This window comes from Onychomys torridus, chromosome 6, assembly GCF_903995425.1.
Source record: "Onychomys torridus chromosome 6, mOncTor1.1, whole genome shotgun sequence".
Classification (NCBI taxonomy): Eukaryota; Metazoa; Chordata; class Mammalia; order Rodentia; family Cricetidae; genus Onychomys; species Onychomys torridus.
Genome location: NC_050448.1, coordinates 98,675,940 through 98,702,604, shown reverse-complemented (window position 1 = coordinate 98,702,604; position 26,665 = coordinate 98,675,940). Strand labels below are relative to the sequence as shown.

Sequence of the window (26,665 nt, the reverse complement as noted above, 5' to 3'; positions counted from 1 at the left end):
AGCTCTCTGTGGAAGCAGCTGTTGCTGGTGAGCATGCCCCCATGCTCTGTGCCCCTCATGATAGAACCAAGAGTGGCAGTTCCTCTACATACCACTGTCAGCCTCAGAAGAGAAGTCTGTGAGATGAGTGAACATGGCTGGGGGAAGGCCCAAGGGCATCCTTTCTCACTGCTCACTCTGCCCCTCACACAGCTGCCCAGCGCAGTCTGCACCTGCTCGGATGGTATTCCCATCGCATGCCTTCCAAGAGAAGACACACATACTCGAGGCCCCCCAGGCCTTGGTGGGTCAGCAGGTGATGATGAATCAGTGTTCCTCTGACAGAAATACTGTAGCACATGTTCACGGTGACCTCACGAATGTCTAGCCGTCTCGTGGTTTGTCTCTGTCCGCATTTTGGATCTCCCGGCAGCTGAGGGCTGCCAGGAGAGGGAGAGTCAGTTTTCATCAGGGGATGCTCACTAAGGCATCCTTCACCTACTCGCATACCAGCAGCACAAGAGGACTCAGTCAGCCGGGCAGTGGTGGCACACGCCTTTAATCCCAGCACTCGGGAGGCAGAGACAGGTGGATCTCTGTGAGTTCGAGGCCAGCCTGGGCTACCAAGTGAGTTCCAGGAAAGGGGCAAAGCTACACAGAGAAACCCTGTCTCGAAAAACCAAAACCAAAACCAAAACAACAAGAAAAAAAAAAAAAAAAAGAGTCAGCCAACAGATGACCCCACAGGAAACTGGGAGGGAATAGCAGTGGTGGGAATAGGGGGAGAACTGGGAATTGGGAGCAGGGCAGAATAGGGGGTCGATTTGACCTCAACACATTATATGCATGCATGAAATATGAAACAGAAAAGCTTATTAGAAGATAGTTTCCAGTGGAATGCCCCCCTTCATTTCCCCACTCCCACCTCCTTCCTCCTCTAAACATGTTAGTTCAGAAAAGTACAGTTTCAGGAAAGATTTTCCAAAATGCTTGTGTTTTGTTTCCCCCGTTTAAAGGGTTGCTTTCTACAGGCAGCGGATAGAACAGAACCGAAACTCTTTCTCACTCGTCCATGTGGTAGATGAAGAAGCCTTTCTTTGAGGGAGACAGTCTAACTCTAGTAACTGAGTTCCCAGAGCTTATGCTTTTTTAGCCAGTTACTCATGGAAGTTCAAACTCTCCCAAGCTGGCTGCTATTTATAGAATTGTTAACCCTCCGTTCTATTCAGGTGCTGGCGCTGAATCTGCGAGAGCAAGAACAATGCTGTGCTCCCCTTTCTCCGCTCACCCCACCGGGTCCGAAACAGGGATTTTTCTGTTAGTGTGAAGCTCTGTCTTGTCTGCTGAAAGTGGGCTGAGCAAAGGGTGTGACGCAAGAGAGGGCGGTACAGGTGCTGGGAGGGTGGTGGGGAGGCTCGGCTTCTGCGCGCACTTTCCCTGCAAGCCAGCCGCGGGGCAGCCCTGCGTCCTGCACCCTCCGCACCAGCCCAGCTTACCGGCGCATCCTCCACCACACCCCGGCCTCGCCTGTCTTCCCCAAGCTCTTGATGCTGCCCAGCTGAAAGGAGAAAATGGGCACTGGAGATTTTATCTGCATTTCCATGACTGGAGGGGCGCCCTGGGGGTTCAGACTACAAGGAGGCAAGGAGCAGAAGCAGCCCTTGCAAGTCGCAAAGGTAGGGCCAAGAGAGGTGTTCTGGGCAGCTAGGGCTGGAATGAGGGCACCGAAACAACCTGTTGATGGTCCTTCTGGTCATTGGCTTGTTTTCTGCGCTGTGGATGAATTTATCTAGGATGTGGCTTTTTTTTTTTTTTTTTTAAGAATTTTGTGGAGAAATGTACACCGTATACCATGCTATCAATTATGGTACACGTATCAGGTGAAGATAAGGGCTGGTTAGTTGTCATCTGATAGTGGGCAGCCTTCACCCACTTTGATGTGTTCTTGTTCACATGGCTGTGCCTGACTCCCAGCCGAGGAGAAAGGCCTTAGCTTCCCATGGGCAACCACTGGGCTCTAATAAACAGTTGGGAGTGACATTAGTGTGCATGGGACACAAACAGGCCAGTTTGGGGCAATCATCGTTAAGATATAAAGAACTGTCATGAAATCTGTTTAAAAGAATAGCCTTTTAAGGATTTAAAGAAATACAAGAGCTGGAGCACTATATTCCATTAACTATACTCACCTGGCTAAGAGCTCAGAATAGACTCATAGATACTTTATTATTTTTTAATTGTAGTCTATTAAAATATACTTACATTATTTCTCTCCATTCCCTTTCCTTCCTCCAACTCCTCCCATGCCCCATGACCTCTTCTTTCTTAATGGTTAAATATGTATGTACGCGTGTGTGTGTGTGTGTGTGTGTGTGTGTGTGTGTGTGTGTGTGTATAGGCATAAGCATAGGAATAGAACATGTTGAGTCTGTTAGTGTATTTAGAAGTACTTTACATATGCACTAATTACATCTAACTTTCTGGTGCACCTAATAGCTATTTAAAATCTTTGTCACATTGGATTGGTTTTCAGCTTAGCACAATACCCACTATCTAATAGAGAGCTCTAGTTTCTAACTGGCATTCAGCTAAAATAAAGTTAAAAAACAAGAAAGTGGAGACTTTTAATCAAACGTTAATACCGAACTGTAGAATTCTATGACGGTATATGGAGGCAGAAGAGGCTACTTCCTTGTTGCATTTTTATATTTAAAATGAATCTAGATCTCTATGAAGCAGGCGGGGCACTGCCTTTGTAGCTGTTCTTTCCCTGGGTCTTTTTACCTCTTAAAAATAAATGTTCCCTGTGAAGACAGAAGTTTCTTTGAAGATTTCTGCTCCCAGGCATCCATCAGAAAACCCTTTCTTCCGTGGTTGAGCTCTGCCACCTAGTGAGAAGTGCCAAAACCGAGTGTGAGCCCTGAACTGGAAGATGAAAGCAATTTATTTCTGGAAAGTTCCTCCGAGGTCCTCGGCTCTTTTAGCTCTTTTGGACGAGGAAAAGGCTTGGGAGGCTCGGTCTGGAAGGGCAGGATGACACAGGGGTGGAAGGCTGCTCTGTTGGGATTCTTCAGGAGTCTGGAACCAACAGCAGATACAATGCGAATGCGGCATTCAGCATATTCCACGGCTCAGGGGACTAAGGCAGATTTGTTCAGTGGAGGTTGGTTGGCTGGCTCCAGTAGCTAAGAGTTGGATTCTAATTGTGGCTCTGACCTAACTTGCAGTTTGCCCTGAGGCCCACTGGTCACTGGCCCTGGCTCCGTTGCCATGGAAGGGGAGATGTTGACTGGGTAAGGGGAGGAGAAAATTGCGGAAGAAATGGGACCTGTATACTTCATGAGATCTATGTTGCTCAAATACTCACTATCCTAACAGTATGTTATTTAGAGTCCCTCATCTGCTGACTGAAGTGTGGGAAGGGAGGGGGCTGACAGCTGTCTTTCTGCACAGACTTGTGCTAAGCCTGGAGGACACAGTAGATGGTGGGTTTCTTCTGAGTCCTCTTATGCGCTGACTTCAGTTTGTGGTGACTCTGTGAAGCCAAATTCTGGGGAGGGGTCCCTGGGCTCATTTTCCACTGGTCTCTCAGTTGCTAGGCTGTATGAAAGTCATGTACACTGGTCCTGCACTCTGCCTAGATCATCTTCCCTGAAATATCCAGGCAATATGTTGGTGGCTTTTAAAAGATCATTATGAAAGCACCTAGGTGTTCACTTTAACGAGCTCATCCATCAGAGGCTGGAGATGTAGGTCAATAGAAGAGCATGTGGGGAGTTCTGAGTTCACCCCAACATTCCCCCACACTACGTCTTCCCATGTTTATCATTGATTCAAGTTGATTGTATTTGATTTTTTTTATATTATCATACTTGCTTTACCTGAGAGCTTTTTGTTTGTTTGTTCGTTTGTTTTCAAGACAGGGTTTCTCTGTGTTGTTTTGGTGCCTGTCCCGGATTTCACTCTGTAGACCAGGCTGGCCTCAAACTCACAGAGATCCGCCTGTCTCTGCCTCCAGAGTGCAGGGATTAAAGGCATGTGCCACCACCGCCTGCCCAGCACCTGAGAGCTTTTTAAGACAATCCAGCTACTCAGGGAATGAACCTCCAGGAAAGGTTTTTCACCAAGTTCAAGGCGAAGTGGATGTCAGTTGCCTGTAGACTGTCTATCTCATTATGACAGAGTGAGCTCCAAGTAGGAGGGAATAAGCAAAGAAGCTGAAAAGCTAAGTTGAGGAGAGGAGGCTAGTAAGTCAGATAAAGAATATGCAAATGACACACTTGGGAGGTAGAGGCTGGAATATCAGTTCAGTCATCTACACCTGCAGAGTGAGTTCTAGCCCAGCCTAGGTGACATTAAATCCTCTTTCAGCAAAATCCATACAAGCTATTAATTTTAGAGTTTAAAAACTATATAAGCATTTCTTAAAAAATAGAAAATTTAAAGCAGTACCCTTTGGTCAATGATAAAATACTTAAACGTCTGGATTATCAATAATCCTGTTTAGAAATTCTAAAAGTCTGAAATGGAATAATAAAATTTAGTTCAGGATTGTTAAGATCAGAAATTTAATTGCTTTTTAACCCCCAGGAAGTATCTTTCTGTGATAATTTAGTTATTTATGAAAGAGGCACAAATATTTTTAACATTTGCCTGGTGCACTGAACTGTATACAAACCCAAAATTTTGAAGATTTAAAAGAAGAATATTAGCAAGAGTTTTCATTGACATTCAAGCTCAATGTCATTAAATTCTGGGTTTTTTTAATCAACTGAAAAACTTAAAGTCCAAGTAATCAGTATTGTTCCTCATGTCTATAATCTGTAATTTGAAACAGACCTTTGTAACACCCACTCACAGGATAATCCGAAACAAATCAGATTCTCAATTCATCCCAGGCGTGAGTTTATCTAGACAGAAAGCCCCATTGTGTTTGCATATTTCTGCACAAAAAGGATGTTGATGTTTTCACTTTATGAACCTTTCTCTGGGGACGTGTGCCTGCATGGCCATGTCCCTGGCAGTCTCTTGGCAAACCACTTGGAGAAATCTTCCTATAAGGACTTGGAGAGAAAATTTTGTTTTACAGACAAATCTTACAATTAAAAAATAACTCACATTTTGAAAGTAATGAGGAAATAAATGGTCAGACTATATATAAATTAAGGTGGTCCACCATAAAAGTTTCTTTAAAAAAAATATAATCCCATAACCTGTGTCAGCCCTGAGGCAATGAGTCTGAGGTTTGCCCTGGCATCAATATTTCTTAACATTCCAAGGGGAGTTTGGATATATGAGCAAAACACAAGCTTTGCTGAAGAGAGCTGAGGCCAGCCATGGCCCCTAAGTGCCGACTAAGTCCTGGTATGTCCTGTGAGTGCTTCTATTTTTTCTCACTCTAATCAAGAGGAGCACCAGGGAGAGGCGAAGAGCTGGGTGAATCCACGGCATTGTGAGCAGGTCACGATTAGCAGTTGGAGATTTCCCCTTCTAATGTCAACATAAGTGCACTATTGGATCAAGAAGAGGTGTTGGGATGCCCCAGTGTGATGATGCTAAACACTAGGCCTACCTGTCAGATGGGACTGTGGGCATTTGTTCCCATGTGTCTGTTTTGTCAGTGGGTATGATAGCTGAATGGAAATGGCCCCTCTGGACCAGGATGGAAAGCTCTCAGCTCCTTCTCCAACATCATGCCTTCTTACCTGCTGCCACACTCCCCATCATGATGATAATTGGCTAACACTCTGAAACTGTAAGCAAGCTCCCAATTAAATGCTTCCCTTTATAAAAGTCGTTTGGTGCATGGTGTCTCTATACAGTGATAGAACACTGTCACATTGCCCTTGCTCACCTGCCTAGTGTATTTATAAATGGGAGTGGGTGGTACTGATGAGAAGCAGGAAGGGAGACGGTAAAAACGAGAGAAATATAGAGGGGGTGGAGAGAAGAGGAAGGAGGAGGAAAGAAAATGAAAATTTATTAAAATCACCTTGGGTTTTATTTTACTAAAATACCTGATAAATACTCAGAATCTGATAGCATTAAAGAAATAACTCTTGGGTTGGGGATTTAGCTCCATGGTAGAGCGCTTGCCTAGCAAGCACAAGGCCCTGGGTTCGATCCTCAGCTAAAAAGAAAGAAAGAAAGAAATACCTCTCTAGACCAGCTGAAAGTAAGCCTCTGCCTAGAAGCAAAACACCGTCCTGGGCATGCTGTCATAACTGGTGGGAGTTCATATGTGTAACTACCCTGTTGTGTCCAGAAAACACTGTTAGAGTAGATTAGGGGACACAGGGAGGGATAATTAACACTAAAGACAATTCAAAACAGTCATGTGGAAACCCATTGCTGTAGAAGCTTCCTGCCCTAAAATATATAATTCTCATCTAAAAAGAACTTGATGAAGTTACCCTATGATAAGCAACGGTGTCCCCATGAGACACCACAGAACAACAAATCAAAAGCCCAGAGCCACAGCTCTAAATGGGGCCTTTCCATCAAATCCCTCCTCAGAGCTCTGGGAACCCTGGGGAAGAGGAGGCAGAAAGAGAGTAAGAGCCAAAGGGGATGGAGGACACCAGGAGAACAAGGCGCTCTAGAGCAAAGCTCTTAGGAACTCAGAGACTGAAGCAGCAAGCACAGGGCCTACACAAGTCTGCACCAGGTCCTCTGTATACATGTTACAGCTTCCAGTTTAGTGTTTTTATGGTTTCATGGGACTCCTGAATGTGTGAGCAAGTGGGTCTCTGATTCTTGTGCCTTCTCTTGGGGCTCTTTTTTCTTTCTGTTGGTTCGCATTGTCCAACTTCTATGTGATGGTTTTTGTTTTATATTTTGTTTTGTTATATTTTGTTGTTATCTCTTAGAAGCCTGTTCTTTCCTAATGAGAGACAGAAAGGGAGTGGATCCAAATGGGAGGGGATTTGGGGGAGGATCTGGGAGGCGTAGAGGGAGGAGCAGTTGTAAAAAAGATATATGGCATGTGAAAAGAATCTATTTTTAATAAAAGGGGAAAATAAAATTAATCTTAAAAAATGCTCAGTGCAGGAATGAGTTACCTCCTTTGGAATTGTTGGCGATTGAAGTCCCATAGACCTCCAAACATCACAGACTATTGCCAGTGCTCTTTCTTACCCTCTAGACCTTGACAATAAGTAGACACCACACATCAACAATTCACAGAGATCTGCCTGCGTCTGCCTCCTGAGTGCGGAGATTAAAAGCACGGCTCTCTTATTTTTTTTTTGTAAGAATTTATTACTGTAAACTTCTTTCTTAGAACACTTTCACTGTGTTCTATGAATTTTTATACACTTTCTTTCAGTTTTGTCTTAACAATTTAATATTTTTTCTTTTTAACTTCTTCATTAATCTACTGGTTGTTCAAGTTTATGTTTTCTAGTTTCCATTTATTTTTGTGTTGTCTGATTTTCTTATTATTTCCTGTTTTATGTCACTGTAAGCAGGAAAAAGATACTTGATATGATTTTAGTCTTCTTGTTGGTTTAGATTTGTTTTCTGGCTTAATGTGTGTTCTATTGCAGAGAACACTCCACAAGCAGTTGTGAGAAATGTGTAATGCATATATAGGTTTGGCATTTCACACACACACAAAACACACACACGTTAAACCCTTTTGCTGAGTTTACACTTGTACACAATTGTCTTCTGTCTCCCGTTCAGGGTTGACTCAGGTCTGTTTTGTCTGACATTAGGGCACCGCTCTAACTCACTTTTGTTTTCTAGTTGTGAGGGATGTCATTCCTTAGCTTTCGCTTTCTGATGAAATGAATGTTTTCTAAGTGGGTATGTCTTGAATTTTGATTCACACTAGACCCTAGAGAATTTAATCTGCTTTTATTCAAAGCAGTTATTGAGAAGTAAGAACTTAGCATTGCCATTATTTTTATTTGACTTTCTGGATGTTTTGTAGATCCTTTCTTTTTCTTCCTTCCTTCCTTCCTTCCTTCCTTCCTTCCTTCCTTCCCTCCCCCTCCCCCTCCCCCTCCTCCTCCTCCTTCTCCTTCTCCTCCTCCTCCTCCTCCTCCTCCTCTCTGTCTCTGTCTCTCTCTCTGTTCTTCTTTATTCCTTGTTTCTTCTCTTACTGTCTTCCTTTGTAGTTAAGTACTATGTTTTGATTCTTTGATTCTTATTTTTATTTAATATAGCTGCCATAGGTTTTTTTGTTTGTTTTTTGAGATACAGTTTCCCTGTATAGTCCTGGCTATTCTGGAAAATGCTGTGTAGACCAGGCTGGCCTAGTACTTGGAAATCCACCTGCTTCTGCTCCCTGCGTGCTGGGATTAAGGCACATGCACTAAGTCTGGCTTACCATAGGTTTTTAACTTGTAGTCATCACAAGACTTACAAAGAACACCCTATATTTATAAAAGATTATGTTAATTTGATAAGAAGTTGTATTCAAAAAATCAAGAGAAGAAAAAAGTTTACCTTTAATTCTACTTTCTCCAATTTTGAGTATTTATTGAATATCACAAATTACATTCTTATCACTTTTCTATTAAAATGTTGTATTGTTTTGATTTCTTAAGATTTGTTTTATTTTTAACACAATTTAACATATTTAACATGTGTGTGTGTGTGTGTGTGTGTGTGTGTGTGTGTGTGTGTGTGTGTGTGTTTATGTGCATGTAAGTGCAAGTGCCCATGAAGGCCAGAAGAGAGAATTGGGTCACCTGAAGCTAGAGTTCCAGGTAGTTTTAAGCCATCTGACAGAAGTGCTGGGATCAGAACCTCTGTTCCTCCGCACCACTGGGCTATCCCTCCAGGCCTAAACACCTTGTCATTTAACCTTGACACTAAACATAAAAGGAATCTGTAAATCACCATCACTTTGCCACAATGTTCCAAACTGGACTGTGTACTAGCACTGATCAGTGAATCTTAGACTTTCTGGTGTTTTTATGTTACTCATTGGCATTCATTTTTCTTTTAACTTAGAAAATAATTGAGCATTTCTTTTTAAGTTTTACTTTACTGTATACATGATATTAGGTTCCTTGTTATTTTTTTTCCAATCAACATTTTAAATATCTTACACTTCTCTGTTTACATAAATGGACTGTTTTTTCTTTTTTCTTTTAAATTGAAAATAGATGTTCTTTCATACAATATAGTCTGACTATGGTTCCCCTCCCCCAACTCCTCCCAGATTCTCCCTACTTCCCCATCCACCCAAATCTATACCCTTTCTTTCTCTCTCTCATTAGAAAACAAAGTGTCAATTAATATTAATATTAATTAGAGAGAGAAGAGGGATTCTATAAGTAAATGCATCAGGATCATGATGGGGAAACCTGTAGAGATGACCAAACCAAACTAGAGGGAACTTATGCAAGTTGGATCAATGGCTGAGGAGCCTACATGGGACTGGCCTAGGCCCTCTGCTTGGTGAAACAATTATGTAGCTTGATCTGCTTGGGACGCCCCTTAGCGGTAGGATCAGAATCCATCCCTGGTGCATGAGGGGGCTTTTTGGAACCCACTACCTATGATGAGAAACCTCATGCAGCCTTGAGACAGTGGGAAGGGCTTGGACTTGCCTCTACTGGATGTGTCTCCCCTTGGGAGGCCTTGCGTTCTTGTGGTCGGGAGTGGGGATGGGTTAGTGGGGGAGCTGGGGGGGGGGGGCAGGAGGAGGGAAGAGGGGGATCTTTGATTGGTATGTAAAATGAATAAAAATTTTCTTAAGAAAAAGTATTAATATTAATAATAATAAGATAAGATAAAATTAAAAAGAACAAATAGGGAAAAATAAACAGACACACAAGCAAACAAAAGAGCCACAGGAAAAAACCACAAGAATCATATACAGACACTGAGATACACACATTTGCACATGCTGAAAACACAGAAACAAAATTGGAAACCAGTGTATATAAGCAAAAGATTTGTAAGAAAAAAAAATCCCTGACAAAACATTATTTTTTAAATTTTTATTTATTTATTTACTTATTTTGGTTTTTCGAGACAGGGTTTCTCTGTAGCTTTGGAGGCTGTCCTGGAACTCACTTTGTAGACCAGGCTGGCCTCGAACTCACAGAGATCCACCTACCTCTGCCTCCCAAGTGCAGGGATTACAGGTGTGCACCACTTATAAAACTAAAAAACCCTCCTAAAATACTACTGAGATCAATGTGTTGGCCATTCACTGCTGGGCATGGGGTGTGGCTTGTATACTCAGTGGGACTCTGGTGGAGAAAATTCTTTTTTCCTTTGTGGGCTGTTATCAATTGGAGATAGCTGGGTTAGGGATGGAGGCTTGTGTCTACTTCCCCCTCAGCCTTGGGACCCCATCTGGCTTAGATCTGCACTGGCCCTGTGTGGCTGCCTCAGTCTCTGTGGTTTTAGACTTACAGCAGTCCTGTTGTGTGCAGGTGGTGCTAGGGATTAAACTCAAGTCCAAAATGCTGAATGATAGGCACTTTGCCAACTGAGCCACACCTCCCATAAGCCCCTCCAGGCACACAAGTGACCAGGCCCCTCCACTGCCAGGTTCCACCCACAGAACACTCTAATTGCCCTAAAGGCTGGACCCAGCCCCTGCCCTGTAGAGTAAAAAGCCCAAGCTCTGGACTTGAAATCCCACCAATCCCCACTCTGGAAAGCTTCACCCTGAAAAGTTCCACCACCCCTCACCCCCAGAAACTATATAAGCCCTGCCTTCTGCTCAGTTTGCTGCTGTTTCTCACCAGAGCAGAGGCAGCCACCCTCCTTGTTTTTTTCCTCTGTAGAGTCATTTATTGCTGTGTTCCTTTAGCAGAACAATAGTATTTGGTTTCCCCCTAGGTCTGTGGCCTATCCAGTCTCAGATTCTTGGCCACCTGGGCAGTGTCAGGCATGGGTTCCATCTCATAGAGTGGGCCTTAATTCCGATCAGTGGTTGGTTGCTCCCACAAGTTTTGTGCCACTAATGCATACCAGGTAGGTCACCATTGTAGATCTCAGGGTTTGTAGTTGGGTTGGTGTTTACTTTTCTCCTTTAGTAGTGTGTGGAATACCTTCCCGTACCTTGAATACTAGTCAGTAGGGGTGAAGGCTCTAGGTTGGCATGAGCTCAACTTCTCTGTGTTCAGTGAGTTACAAAGGTGTTGTCTTCAGCAATAGGACCTTAACATTGTGTGGAGAGCAACAAAAAAGAGGCTTCTTCCAGGTTGTCTGGGTTGCTTTTGGTCAATGTTTTATCACAGCAATCAAAAGCAAACTAGTACAGAAAATACCAGATTGCACCAGATTCGTGGGCAATTGCTGTGACAAACCTGATCACGTTGCTTCAAGAGCTTTGGGTTAGAAAAGCCGTATGTTCAGAACTTAATGGCCTGTCCTTTCGAAGCTTAGGAGATCAGAATGTTGAGAGATGCAGATGAGGGAGGTCTGGCTTGTGAAGTTTCAGGGGAGAGTTTAGAGTCCCTCCCTCAAGGACTGTGCCAGGCTGTTCATGTACTATTTTGAGCTAAGAATCTGAGCTGGAGAGATGGCTCAGTGGTTAAGAGCACTGACTGCTCTTCCAAAAGACCCAGGTTCAATTCCCAGCACCCACATGACAGCTCACAACTGTCTGTAACTCCAAGGTCTGACATCAACATACATACAGGCAAGACACCAAATGTCTGCTTTATCAGGACATTTGATGCTGACTAGCTGGGGCTGAAAAAAATTAAGAAAAGACCAGCATCACTGAGGCAAAATATTCTAGGAAGCGTTTCTTCAGTCAGCACACAGAAGCTGTGGTCCAGAGGGTTCCAAGGTGTCATCTCAGGCTGGCAGCTGAACTTGGAATGTGTAAGAGTCTCCCAAATAGTACTGGTTTTGAAGGCATGAAAGGGTTACAGAGAGCAAGCCAGCAAGCAGTGTTCCTCCATGGTCTCTGCTTCCGGGTTCCTACCTTAAAGTCCTGCTCTGGCTTCTCCCAGTGATAGGCTCTAATGTACAAGGTGAGATAAGCCCTTCCCTGACTAAAGCGGCTTTTCGTCATGGTGTTTATCACAGTGGCAGAAAATGAACTAGTATAGATGTTTTACGAATGACTGGATTTACAGTGACCCTTTAGTCATTTTTATGAATGAGCAATTTTGGCTGGAGGGAATTTAAGTCAATACCTTAAGGTCATGCAGTTGTTCAATGGCAAGATGAAAGCAGGAGCCAATTGGTAATGTGTGTGTGTGTGTGTGTGTGTGTGTGTGTGTGTGTGTGTGTGTGTCTCCTTTGCAGACTGGTGTCCCCACAGAGGCATGCAAAGCCCTTCAAACTGTCAGTCTGCATCACCTGTCTCTCCCAGGGGCACATTTAGCCATTTGGAAATTTCACAATTCCTTCCTCCCTTCCTCCCTCCCTCCCTCCCTTCCTTCCTTCCTTCCTCCCTCCCTCCCTTCCTTCCTTCCTCTCCCTCCCTCCCTCCCTCCCTCCCTCCCTTCCTTCCTTCCTCTCTCTCTCCCTCCCTCCCTCTTTCCTTCCTTGTCTTCTTTTTAGACAAGGTCTCACTTTGTACTCTGGGTGGCTTGAAACTGGCTGTGTAAACCAGGCTGACCTCAAACTTACCACCAGCTTCCTACTCCAAAAACCTGAATACTTGGATTACAGGCATGAGCCACCACACCTGGCCTTTAAAAATATTTTTAACTGTTTTATGGTGGAATAGAGAGGGAAGTTTAGTAGGGTTGAGACAGGGTTCAGATAGACTAAGCTGGCTTCAATTTGCTGTGTACACAATGTAGCCCTTACATTCCCAATCCTCCTGACTTCACAAGCTGTAGGCATTCACCACCATGCCCTATGACAATGTGTGTTTCTTACTTTTTTAAAAAATTAAAATTTATGTGTATGAGTTTTTTTGCCTGCATGTAATTAATGTCTTTGCACTACATGCATGCCTGGTGCCCACAGAGGTCAGAAAAGGGTGTCAGATGCCCTGGAACTGAAGTTACAGAGGATTGTGAGCAACCATGTAGTCTCTGGGAACCAAACCCAGGTCCGCTGCATGAGCAACAAGTGTTCTTAACCACTGAGTCATTTCTCCATTCTTGCCAAAAGTGTTCTTAATATCACTGAAAAGAGTTTTACTTTTAGTGAGAAGTCTTTTTTCCTAATAAAAACAATGATTTATGGAATTTATGGATTTTTTTCTTAATCTTAATGTGGCCCCATGGGTTACAATTTATTTAAAGATCTAGTGAGACTTTATTTATTTGGTACTTGAGTTTAAATGCTATCACAGCTTACAAAGACAGTCTCAGAGAATACATAGACACATGTTGAGGAAATGCATCCTTACGTGACATCCATTTCCATTCCATCAGCCAGCACTGCGGAGATTTTTGTTCAGAGTTGATTTCTGTCTTTGCGAGTGTCTGCCCTCTGTTCTTATAGCTATTTACATGGGTACATTTTTATAGTTCAGTGTTAAATATTACTGTGTTTTACATTTTGAAGATAACAGACCATATTGAAGTTTTTTTCTAGTTAGGCATGTAAAAATGGCATTTCAAAGAATAACATACCAACATATACTTTCAATGAAAATATTACTTATGGAAACATTTTCAGCATCTGTTTTAAAAATATTTTCTTCTCTGTTTCATCTATTTCTTTGCTAAAAGCTGCTTCCAAACAGCTCACTGTTAGACGACACATTGTTTTTATTGTTCTGAAACATGTCAGGTAACCAGTGACTAAGAACCACATCTTAGCCTAGAAAAGACAGGCAGAGTTAGAATGTTCATTTTCTGTCCAATAAAACCAGGGCACTCTTCAAGCTCTGTACTTCTGTTAAAGGTTTGAAGAAATAGCAATGAGCTTTGGAGGGTTACAAACGCCTAAGTGCTATGTAAGTCTCTGTCTGTATCACTGGGTGTCATTGCAACATGGTTCAAAGATTTCCAGCCCAGGGTAGTGGTACTCACTAAGACTGGGGATGACAAGTTTGAGGCTAGCCTGAGCTACAAAGTAAGACCCTCTTTCTTTTTTTTTCTTAATTAAGAGATTTTTCTATTCATTTTACATACCAACCACATATTTCCCTGTCCTCCCTCCTCCCACCATTCAGCCCCCCCCCCCCCAACCTGTCCCCTATTCCCACCTCCTCTAAGGTAAGGTAAGACTCTCTTTCAAGCAAGCAAACAAACATAATAATTTCAATGTAGTTTAAATGTAAGTTTCTATAAAATGTATCATATTAATAACATTCTGTTGCAATTTTACACTTCTGTTTCCTAATCATTTGACTGTAGAGTTGTCAGCAAACTAGGCATCTGATGTGAGACACCTTGTACCTTTGCCCTAGAATCTTTTCAGGTTTTTTTTTTGCCATAAATTTCTGTTAAAGAAGGCACTTCCCTTGCCTTGCCTTCCCAAGTACATGAATTATAGACATGAACCACTACACCTGCTTTCTAGTTCATCATTAAAATAGGATCTAAAAATACCATAGTTGGAGATATTCTAGAAGTATGTACACCTTCATCCAACCACATACCAAAGTCTTTAATATACAGTTAGGATTTACACCAATTTCTTGGGTTTTTTTTCATCCTTAACAGCATTGCTGATAAATGTTGGCTTGCTGTCACGTTACATTACTTTAGCTATTTTAAATGGCATCCTTACAGATCTTTCTAAATTTTATCATGAGGTTTAAAACTCTGTAAAGTTTTCAATTCAGTACTGCCTGACATCAACCATTGTTGAAAAATTGCATCTATAATTTTTTTTTTCCTGGCCCAAGTGAACTTCCTCTGCAGCAACAGTGTTTATACATCCGATCCCTTGTGGGCTTCTTGGTAGTTTCAACAATCTTGTCAATAATCCCAAGTGGTTAAACAGTCTTGGTTTTCAGTCTCATGGTAGGACTTGTGTTGAGCAGAGACAGAGATGGGTCAGAGTCAGCTCTTGTTCTGATTTAGTGGAAATGTGTTATCTTTCCATTTTTTTCAGAAATGTTTTAACAAGGATCATTTTGTGAGTGTTGATTATATCAAATTAGATAGGTAAATGAAAATTTGCTTCATCAAATACATCAGAATGTGGCAAAACCTCTTCTCCCTCCAACTTGTTAGGAGGTCTCATTGTAGGTGAATTATGTCTTAGTGTTCTCTTGCTGTAAAGAGAAGCCATGACCACAGCAACTCTTATAAAGGAAAACACTTAAGTGGGGATGGCCTACAGTTCAGAAGTTTAGTCCATTATCATCTTGGCAGGAAGCATGGCAGCATGTAGGCAGACAAGGTGCTGGAGAGGTGGCTAAGAGTTCTACATCTGGATCTGTAAGCAGCAGGAAGAGAGAGACACTGGGCCCAGCTTGAGCATTTGAAAGCTCACTCTCAGTGACATACTTTCTCCAACAAGGCCACATGTCTTAATCCTTCCAAATACCAATCACTCTCTACGAGCCTATGGTGGCCATTTTCATCCAAACCATCACAGGTTACTTCAGGAGCTGTCTGAAATACATGAGTCTGCCCCACAGATCATACTGAAACACAGCATCCCTCCCAGACCATGTATTAAAGTAGAGCTAACTCTCAGAGCTCATTTCTGTGTCATTTTTGTAAATGAAACTATGTGTGTGTGATAGCTGTATTGCTAAGAATTGTTTATAGGGCTAGAATTTATACATGACAACCACTGGAAGAAACAGTCAGGATTTTAAAAAGATGTCATTATCACCTTTATGGTTATTCCAATTTAAAAAAAAAATCAACTTTGTGAAGTCAAGGCTTTGAGTCCTGCAGGTCACTGGGAAGGCTGCTACACTCCTTGGTCTCTTCCTGGGAGGTGATAATTATTGCTTCTAGAATGCTGCTTCTTTCTTATGGACTACCTTTCTTAAAGGACATCACCCTTTAGTTGGAAATCATCGTGGAGAGAAGAAATAATTTCATGTGGATAGGAACTATAAAAGAAAATAAAGAAATTGTTCCTAGTAACTGTAGGACACAGCTCTCTGAAGTCAGAATAAGGCTGTGCTCCACCCATTGCAGAGGCTGTGGAATCCTTCTCTCCCCATCCCCCTTCTACCTCTAGTCTCCAACACTAGATGTTATTACTATAGGAGATTGATTTCCCTAAGTAGACGACAATATAGTACACTCTTTTTTATTCTTTTCAAAGAATGGTCAGTTATTTTCATCTGTCAAGATCAAACTAAAATGGACTATGGGCAATGGTGGTCCACACCTTTAATTCCAGCACTGGGAAGGCAGAGGCAGGTAGATCTCTGAGTTCAAGGCCAGCCTGGTCTGCAGAGTCAGTTCCAGAACAGCCAGGGCTACCCAGAGAAACCTTGTCTTGAAAAAACAAGAAAAAAAAAAAAGCTAAAATGAAAACCAAAACCTGTGCGAGATGACTATCATAGAAGTCATCATTATTATTTTTTGTTTCATGAGAACATAACCTTTTTTGCTAGATGGTGCTCAGCATGACTTCTGTAGATTGTAAGCATCAGGGTGCACTTTTGGCTGCTCTAGAAAGTAGACACACAGTGATGACTTTTCAGGTCTAACATGTAGGCTGCCTGCCTACCAGATGAAGAAATGCAGGCAGTTTTACCCCAGGCAGAATGGAGCAGAGCATGGCAGAGTGGCAATCCAGGGGGAAAAGGAGCTCATCTTTCTACCAGCTTGTTACCCTTGCTCCCCTCCCCTTGACAAAATGTCCCCAGAGTTTCGTGTTGAACAGTTTCCCATGGCCCCACCACAGACATGAGGCTGGGGAAGATACACAGATCCATTTAGGCATCGAGTTCTGACCTGCGCCATTATCCTCTTCATCATCCCCACGGCGTTCATCTTGTGCTTCACTTTCGCTTGGTGAAGGACATTGTTTCTTGTCTCCGCCGCCCTCGCTCTCTTCTCATTCTTTACTGAGTTCTTAGTACGCTTCTCTTCTGTGACAAAACACCAAATTTACATTGCCAAAGAGCAAAGGAAATAGAGAGATTGTGTGTGTGTGTGTGTGTGTGTGTGTGTGTGTGTGTGTGTGTGTGAGAGAGAGAGAGAGAGAGAGAGAGAGAGAGAGAGAGAGAGAGAGATTGAGAGAGAGAGAGAGAAACATGTTTGGCCTAAGTTGCTCTTAATTGATTTTCATGGAGAGACAGCCGCATGGATCTTTGAGTTGGAGGATGAGATGAACTAGTATGGGAGGTTGTAGGCACTGGGTGATTTTCCAGGACTGTATAGAAACTCTTTTTAAGGTTTGTACAGCCCTACCTGGGCCCCTCTGGTCTCCTTCCCTATTATCCACACTGCCTTCTTCTGTCTGGGTAGCTTCCTTTTTACCATGGAGAGCCTTCTTATTTTCTCTTTAATGTGTGACATTGTTCAAGTTCTTTTCCAGAATGACATTTATCTATCCCAGGCATACAACAGGTATAGAATCAGACATTTTTAAAAACTGATTAGCAAAGATCCCCATGCTTAATTTGGTGAGATGTAAAATTATATTTAACCTAAAAAACAAGCATACACTTTTAGGGGGAGCTTTATAAACATCACCAGAACTTTGAGGACAAGAATGAGTTGAAGTTCCTATTCTGCACTAAAGTTAAGTGGGAACTGAGGAAGACCCTGTGTGGCCGGAGCAAAGGCGGAGGCCAGGGAGGGCAGAGACAGTAGGGACACCCTCACCGACAAAATGGAATTTTCATTTGGGCTCCAACTATCATAGGGTTTCAGGCCTTGGTACACTTTCCCAAGGTCCCACACAGACGTGTTAGAGGTTGTCATTAGTACTTCTGGTCAAAGATCTGCATTTTCCACGTGGCTATTGTCAGCCTTTTCTTTGAAAGCAGAAGCCATGTCTTTTCATAGTTCTGGTGTCATCTAATTGACGTAAATGATTAACATGAGCCACATATATGCATGACTAGAAACTTATGGCCAGCTACACATATTGCTGAAGTGTGGAATAAGTTAACTAATGAACTAATGAACTAATGAACAGTATGTCTTTTAATCTGAGTGTGAGAGTAGCAGCAATTTACATGTGCAGATGTATGTGTGTATGGGCATGTGTGTGTTTGGGTTCTTGTATGTGTATGCACATATGCCATGGTGAGAGTGTGAAGGTCAAAAGATAAATGACAGGAATCAATTCTCTCCTTCCATTTTTGTGGTCCCTGGGACTTGAATGTAGGTGGTCAGGCTTAGTATGGTATCTTTACTCACTGGACCATCTTGCTGGTCAGAAATGATGTTACTGAGGTTTAATTTGATACTGTGTTATGAGAAATTGATTTAAAGAATAATTAAAGGAGTTACCAATGTGTTGTGTATGTATATGTTCATGTTTTTATTTGATCTTATATGGCACCATAATATAAATCCATGAGATTTGATGAGATGCATGTTGGTTAAACAGTGATTCAGGGGACCCAGGTCCTAGACCCAAGTCAGTTTTGACTTTGATGTTAAGGACATCATTCAGATGAACTGGCCTTCAACTGCTCTATTTATTAAACAGTTTGAAATAGATGATTTTATTGTTCATTCTGGCTATAGTCTATTTTTAGATCAAGAAGAAAATAGATGAAAAGTGATTCTCACAAATGGCAACCTTTTACCTAACTTAACGAAGACCTTTTTTTTTTTTTTAAAGAAAGTTTAATTATTTACATAGTATTATATGGAAATCCTGTGTGCATTTCTTCCAGTCATAATTTCTGGGACATATTTATTTTAAAAGGTAAAACAAAAACTCTCAAGTGCTATCAACTTAATGAACTTCCACTAGATTTTACTTTTCAAATGATTAGAATGATAGTGCCATGAATTACTATAGAATTTAGTATGTCCCATTGCTTTTATTTTTTTAAAAAAATTGCTTGAGATAATCAATGTATTTTGAAACAAATGATTTTAAAATAATTTCTTGATTAATATTCTAAATAATTAGACAGTTCTCCATTATACATAAATGTAACTAGTCTTTTGCATAAAATTATTTGTACTTCATGTATTTAAGCATAGTTAATATTTTCATAAATCTAAGTTCTTTATTTGCATTCAGGGTCAAGGATTATTTGCAGCTAAGATTTTTCTCATCCTTCTGCTAGAAATCCCAAAGAGGCAAATAATTCAGATTATCACATTTATTTCTTTCATTACAGCTACTTAGCAGATTAAAAAAGCTGTGGCCAAGCTGGAGGGACCTGAATTGGATCCCTGAGAACCTACATGCTAAAGTGAGAGACTCCACAAGCTCTTGTCTCCCACAAGCTGTCTTCTGACCTCTACACATGCCCTGTGGAGAGCACACAGCCACACACATAAAAAAATAAATAAATCAATGTAATTAAACAGTTTAATTTGAAAAACTTGCTGCAATGACAGTGACCTAGCTGTTCAAGTCTGTGAGAAGCACTCTAATGTGCAGGGAAATAAAAAACATATTTGATCCTGTTCACCTATATCTTAGCCCTTTAAACTTACTTGAAAGGAATTCACAAGAGTGACCTGTGGTCAGACCAAGTGTCAAAAGAGAAGGGAGAGCCACTGGGAGCCTTTAGCTTCTACATCTTAGATGTGGTCTTTTAAATCAAAACTGTGTCTCTCCCTAACAAAGGGATTTTTTTTTTGATGTTTAAAATAGACTTGAAAATGGCTTTTCAATTTTAGATTATAATAAAACAACTTTGTCATCATAAAAATAATTCGAACTGTACAGAAAAGGCTAAACTTTTAACTGAAATGATCATCCTGGCATCCAGAGAGACCACAGTGGTACCCTTTTGACAACAACTTTCCTGGTGCTTTACATGGTAGGGCAGTGGCCTTTTAAGTTCCATTTCATGTGAACAGGATTGCACTTAAGGTCTTTTGTTTGTTTGTTTTTTGAAACAGGGTTTCTGACTGTATCCCAGCCTGGCCTTGAGTTTGCAATCTTTGAATTCAGCCTTCTAAACTTGGGGTTACAGGTATTCATCACCAGAGCCTGTTAAAATGTCTTAACAGTTTTTCCCCCCCCGACCATCCCTTCTCACTGCTAGAGTGAAGCCAGGGTCTCACACTTGCAAGGGAAACTAAAGAGTCTGAAAGCATTGAGCGACAGCTAACATTCAGGTGTACTCTTTGATTGCTGGTATGGAAGACGGCCTTAGACACACCCAGCAGCCTAACCCAAGGGCCAACTCCCTAGGACCATCTGTGCTGGAGTATTGTTCAAGGCTCATGTATAACATCCATGAGACAGAAAGGAGGAACAGCCATGATAATAAATTCAGCCTGAAGGCACCTAATATAGCAGAGAGAGAGAGAGAGAGAGAGAGAGAGAGAGAGAGAGAGAGAGAGAGAGAGAGATCCTTTCAGGGTTGTAACTAACCTAGGGGCAGGTGTTGACACAGGTGTATGAACATCTATCTGCTCTATTACCACGGCCTTAGTTGAGTTGAGTGGTAGGGCCACCCTGAGGGAGTTGAGGTTTTCCCAGCATGTCTAAGATTTGGACCCATGGAAGCTGTTACATTTGAGGTTGTGGGGGATAGGGTTGTCTGTGGAGTGTGAAGGTACCTGTTTCCAGATCTTCCCTAAGGACAGCTTGAGAGGCATGGGGGCCAGGGGGCGATGGAGGTTGTAACAATTGTTTTTTGTGAATCTTAGATTGTCAGCATTGTTAGAGTTAGGATTGTGGGGAGGGATTTTCTGGATGTTTCTTCTTATATGTAAATCAACATGGTTATGGCAGATGCAGGGTGGATTTCTGATCATGCCCATTGTTACCCATGCTTGGTAACATGTAAGTGGAGCAGAGGAGCATTACGTTGGTGCCCTTGGGGCATTGTGATCATGCTTCTGTTGTCTGTGTGAGTCATAGAACACACACTGGATCTTTATCTCTGACCCATCACAGAAGTTGGAATCCATGTACCAAAGGCTCTCTAAACTATTCTCATTATTATTAGTGAAGTTTTGGAGACAGAGCCTTACTCTGTAACCCAGTACAGCCACACACTTGTGATCCTGCCGTCTTCAGCCTCCCACATTACAGGCCATCATGCCTTGCTATAAACTAAAGTAATGACCAAAGGAAAACATGGCAGTTATGCAGTGGCACCAACTGATCACTCACAGTGTGTTCCTCATCCCCTCCAAGTTGAAGACAGATGGATGGGGTGTGAACATACTTTCTTTTTTACCCCCATTTTTGTGTTTTCATTTTCAGAATGTGTTTTTACCATGACCCACAAGTCATCAATTCCCTCTAGTGTTAGGAGTTCCCCTGTCTATTCTAAGGTGCTGAGGCATTGCAGAAGTACGCGCTGCTCTTCCTACGCTCGCTGTATCCTGGACATTGCTCAGAGCAGTATGGCTTACTGCACCCCATCTGCCACGCTCTCACACAGCAATCTCGGACATTTGAGTTGAGCCCTCTTGAGGAGACGCTGTCAGGAAGAACTGTGTCTGGAGTACACAGATGAGCTCTCTTGGCTTTGCTTTTCTGTCTTTCCCTGAGTTTGCTTTTTACCTCTGGTAACATGCCTCTGCGCAGATCCGAAAGAAGGATATGTTGTACTGGATGGTTCCATTTGCTCTGTTTCACAGTCTTCTACTCTTCATGATGATGAATGCCGAGAAATTCCTTCTTTCCTTGTGTGTATATGTTTATGGGAATTATAATTTGGATATACACAGTATTGACATTTTCTGTCAATTGATAGAAAAAGCAAGGAAAACCGGAATGCTATTCTTCAAGTCAAGGAGTAACTTTCAAGGACTATTGGCCTAAGGTGATTTTAGGCAACTACCATAGATATAGATAGAAAGTTGATAAGGAACTTAAATCTTAGCATGTTGGATGGATAAGTATGTGCATGTATGCACATGGTATCAATGTGTATGTAACCCAATCCAATAGTCTATTTTAAGCCAGGTTAAAGGAACACATGTAGCATCCAAATAATCATTTTTTTGTCTTCTGTAATAATATTCTTTACTTTCATCCTTTAAAGTTTAGTTCAACCCAATTTGTTTTAATGAATCCTTCTTTCAGTAAATGTAGGTGTCTTATAAGTTATGGGGGCACCCTAGGTGTCCACCAACAGGAGAATAGATGAGAAAAATGTTCACAGACACATGGAAGCTACACATAGAGAAGGATGAAGTCATGGATGCAACGAACAATCACATTAATGAATAAAGCCTTTCTTGGGAAGATAAATATGATTTTTCTCATATGTTGTTTCTAGACTTTATATAGTCACATAAAACCCTGTATGTGATTTATATATGTACATATATATATATACATATATGTATGTATGTATATACACACACATATATCTGTATATATATATGTATATGTGTATATATATACATTAAGTGAAAGTGGGAATAAAACAGTCTAGGGGACTAACAGGAATGGAAGAAGAGGAGAGAAAATATGGGTGGGGGGATGATGGGGGGGTCTATGCCTAACATACAATATATATCTGTAAGAAAACTCAAACACTGCAAAAGTAAGGGCTTCCCTTTCTAAAGCTGTCCACGCCCTACTTGTCAAGGTTCACACATCTGGTGTGGATCATATTGTGTTAATTTACTTGAGTTTTTGAAAATAAATTTTCTCCCAAAGAAAAGGATAAGATTCCTAATGTTAGGGAGTATGCTTTGCATCTCTCTTACTTGATGACTTCTTGCACATGAAATACCTTCAGTGAATATCAAGAGATCTATCCTCGATTTTCCTTAATTATTTCCCACCTTTACATCTTTCCTGTTTGATGCCAGTTTGAATAAATTACAGATGAAGTAAATATAGCAAAAATCAAAACAACTCCCTCCAAAAAAACAAAACCTACTGAATCTGTGATGAGACTTTGAATCAAGGTTAACATTGTGTTCTCTGTGAATTCAGGTCATTTCATTCCCTCTCTGCGCCTGTTATCATGGAAATTGAGGGTGGTCTGCACCAGGACTCCACCAATGTTTTGGTTATGGGTCTGGATGAATCAGAAGCATGACTCTGCTCCTATGAACTCCACATGTATGTCTGAGATTAATTCAGCCTTTGTTTCCTCTTCCCATTTTTCTCTCTGTGGAATGCAGTGCAAACATCAGCTTGTTCTCTGATGCCTATCTTTTCATTCTTTCTTTTATTAGTGTTTTATTAGTATACGCATAAAAGTTTTATAGTGTCTTCCTATGATAACATTAAAAAAAATCTCAATACTTTCTATACAGTTTACTTGAAATCTCTATTCAAAACAAAAGCAAAACTGCATATGAAGGTCTTGGCATCTTGCCATGATAGAAAGAGTTAAGAGATATTAGTATTTAGGGGCTATTGAGTTCATTTGTTGTAGGAGCTAAGAAGTACTATGAAAGAGACATCATTTTGTTTCCAAGTCTCATTTTACCCAAGGACCTTTTTCTTCTTCTAGAATGGATCTAGATCTGTCACAAGAAGCACACAGACTCAATAGAACAATCGCCCTTAAGGTGAAGACATGAATAACAGGATAAGCCATTAGACACAAAGCAAAATCGAGGGCTAACGCCTAGGTGCAAAATAAAGCAGGCTGCAGAATAGGAATGACTGAATAATATTTGAGAAAAGCATGGAAAGCATCAAAAAGTGCGAGTTTGAAAAGTCAAGTGTGGTGATACACTCCTGCAATTCCCAGCACTGGGGAGGTGGATTCCAGGAGGAGCAGACATTTAACTTCAGCTAGGTAAGGAGTTTGAGGCTAGCCTCAATGATGACAGGAGACCTTGTCTCAAAACAAAACAAAAACAAGATCCGAAATCAACAAACAAAACTATTTAGACTTTAAAAGAGATAGCCTCTGGCTTTTGTTTGTTTGTTTGTTTGTTTTTTGTTTTTTTAAAGTAACGTCACTAACAGCTAATCACCCAGCACTAAGAAATTACCTTTTCAAATTGTTCTGATCATAAAACAGATGTTAGGTACCAGGAGACAGAGAAAAATAGTCTTTTTAATAGTAAGTGAGAGTTTCATGTTTGTAACGTCTACTCAATGGTTTAAGCTCTGCTTTTGGTGAGAAGTGGAGCAAACCAGTCCCCCTGGAACAGCAGCTCAAGTTATTCTTCTCCAGTATGCCAACCATTCTCTTTTCTTCTGTCAGATGGAATACGTCCACCATTAAACCCTCCTGGCCCAGCCCATACATGGAAACTTTTGCATTTCATAAGATAATATCAGTTGTATAAAGTGATAGCAGCCAGAGGGTAGTTCAGGATCGTTAGGCAGACATTTAGTTGAATAAGCTCGCTCCTAGCTCATAGAGTAAAATATGGCAGTTACAAAACATTCTCCAGTATCATGAGTAAGGAAAATGTTTCATAAGACACATAGTTAAGGCTTTTGTTTCTAGCATTGGCTTCATCATAAGAATACTCTTTTCATGTAATTTCTCAGGTTGGATCCAAAATACTGAAAGAGCTTCAGGATAAATCATCTCCAGGTCACAGATTCCTGGTCTCTGGATTGTGGTGTCAGCTTCTGATGCTTGCTTTCATTCTGTAACATATTCACTTATTCTGTAAAGTGCTGGGCTATCTGTGGAATGAATAAAACAGGGACCTTCCTCTTTAGAATGTAAACATCTACAGAAGAGGTAGACTTATAACCATTATACAAGATGGTAAGGCTTCAAAGAAAATAATATAAAACGTGTTCTGAAGCACAAATCAAGAAGAAATTAATTCCACTTGGTAGCAGCAAGGAGCAATGAAGAATTATCCTTCAGATAAGACCCTGATGGCTAAATTAGACAGAGATATTCCCGGCCTCAGGAACAGCACCAGCCAAGATGCAGGGGAATGGTACAGCTACTAGATGTCACTAAATAAAAAATGTGATTAGGGGTGGAGAAATGCCTGAGTGGCTAAGAGCACTTGCTGCTCTTGCAGAAGACCTGGGTTCTGTTCCCAGCACCCCCATGGTTTAACTGTCTGTGACTTCAGTTACAAGGGATCAGACACCCTTTTCTGGCCTCTCTGGCACCAACTATGCATATGATGCACATACATACAAACAGACAATCACACATGCAAATAAGATGAAAATAACAATTTTAAAATAAAACCTTGACTTTATCTAAGCTGCTTAGGAATAAGAGAACATCCCTCTCTAAAGTCTAGCTTTCCTGTGTACATGTATAACTCACCGCTGGCATGTCCCTTGGACAGCATTCAAGTCTCTACTCATTTTTCATCATTTGCATGAAGAAACTATGGCATAATAAGAGGAAATTCCTGTGTGAAGAGAACCACGACAGTGGTCTTGCTACTACCCCTCTGCCATGGATAGGTTTAGAGTATTGGCTTTTAGAATTGCCTTGATTAACTTAGGACTGAAGAACCAAGTCTTAAAAGCCACTGCCTCTTCCTCTCAAGTGTGTTGTCCTCCTTTCTCCAAAGTCATGAAAAGATTTTAAGCATTGTCTGATGCATATTGAAGACAGTTGAGGATGATGGTATAGGGATGGGTTGAGAAGCGAAACTTGGAGAAAGGCATTTAAGCACTCCATGTGGCAAATCCAGACTCTAGGTTAGTCCAGCAGGGCTAAGGGTGTGCTCCATCCTCTTACTGAAAAGAAGAGTCATAGATGAAGCAGAAGGACATTGGAGGTGGAGGCAGGATGAGGAGCAGAGAGGACAGTGATGCTGAGAACTTTTCCCAGGTAACAAAGGAGTGGATGTTGCACTTATTGAACCATTATGTAAGAGGAACATTTATGGGAAGAGGAAAATGAATATAACTTTAAATAGAATCAAACTCGAGCTATCCATGGAGAACAGGGGAGGAGCTGTTCATAGCCCGTTATGATTGTCAGCACACACTCAGCAGAATGCTCAGTGGTAGAGACCATAGCTGAAGTTCATGAAGGTGAAATAGAGACACAGAGCATGAGAACTTGATATCTGGAACTGTTCTTTACATGATAAACATATTGTTGCAGTAATTTGTGCAAGGGACAGAAAAATGAAGACATGATTTTAGTATCTTAAAGTTTTCTTAAAGGCATTTGAGTGATAGGTCTGTGTCTTAGTTGGGGTTTCTGTTGCTGTGAAGGGACACCGTGACCAGGACAATTCTTATAAAGGAAAACATTTAATTGGGTATGGCTTACAGTTTCAGGGGCTTAGTCCATTATCTTCATGGTGGTGTGCAGGCAGACATGATGCTGGAGAAGGAGCTGAGAGTTCTATATCTTGACCCACAAGCAACAGGAAGTGAACTGAGCATCACACTGTGCATAGCTAGAGCACAGGAGACCTGAAAGCACACCCCTACAGTGACAAGTCCACCCCTACTCCAACAAAGCCACACCTCCTAATAGTGCTATTCCCTATGAGGGTCATTTTCTTTCAAATCACCACAATCTGGAACTGTGAACTTGTCTAAATTATTATTACTATCATCATTGTTATTTTACTTTAGAAAACAGATCACAGGACTAAATAATGATGATCCTTGACGTGTTGCATATTTCTTGTTATTTTAATACTATCCTGAACACATGCTAACTCAGTCCCCTAACCAGAACTCAGAAAGCACCCAGTCTATCATCATGAGTTCCCCATCCCCCTTAAATCACCCTGCCTTTCTCACTTGAGGTAATCTGACCCTGGATTTGCTCACCATTGCTGGCCTTTCTTTCTAGATAGTGTTGTTGAAGATGTATGCAATACAATGAAGAAGTACTAAC

At 41.4% G+C, this 26,665-nt stretch overlaps 1 protein-coding gene across 2 annotated transcripts in view; it reads left to right on the top strand.

The window, feature by feature from the left end:
* Positions 1–1,392: 1,392 nt before the first annotated feature.
* Synpo2 (synaptopodin 2) overlaps positions 1,393–26,665 on the top strand; it is a 156,247-nt gene continuing 130,974 nt past the window's right edge. For both annotated transcript variants that reach the window (XM_036191077.1, XM_036191076.1), the window contains exon 1: positions 1,393–1,655. In XM_036191077.1, coding sequence (XP_036046970.1) covers positions 1,551–1,655 — 105 coding nt within the window. In that variant the 5' untranslated portion in view covers positions 1,393–1,550. The remainder of the gene's footprint in view (positions 1,656–26,665) is intronic.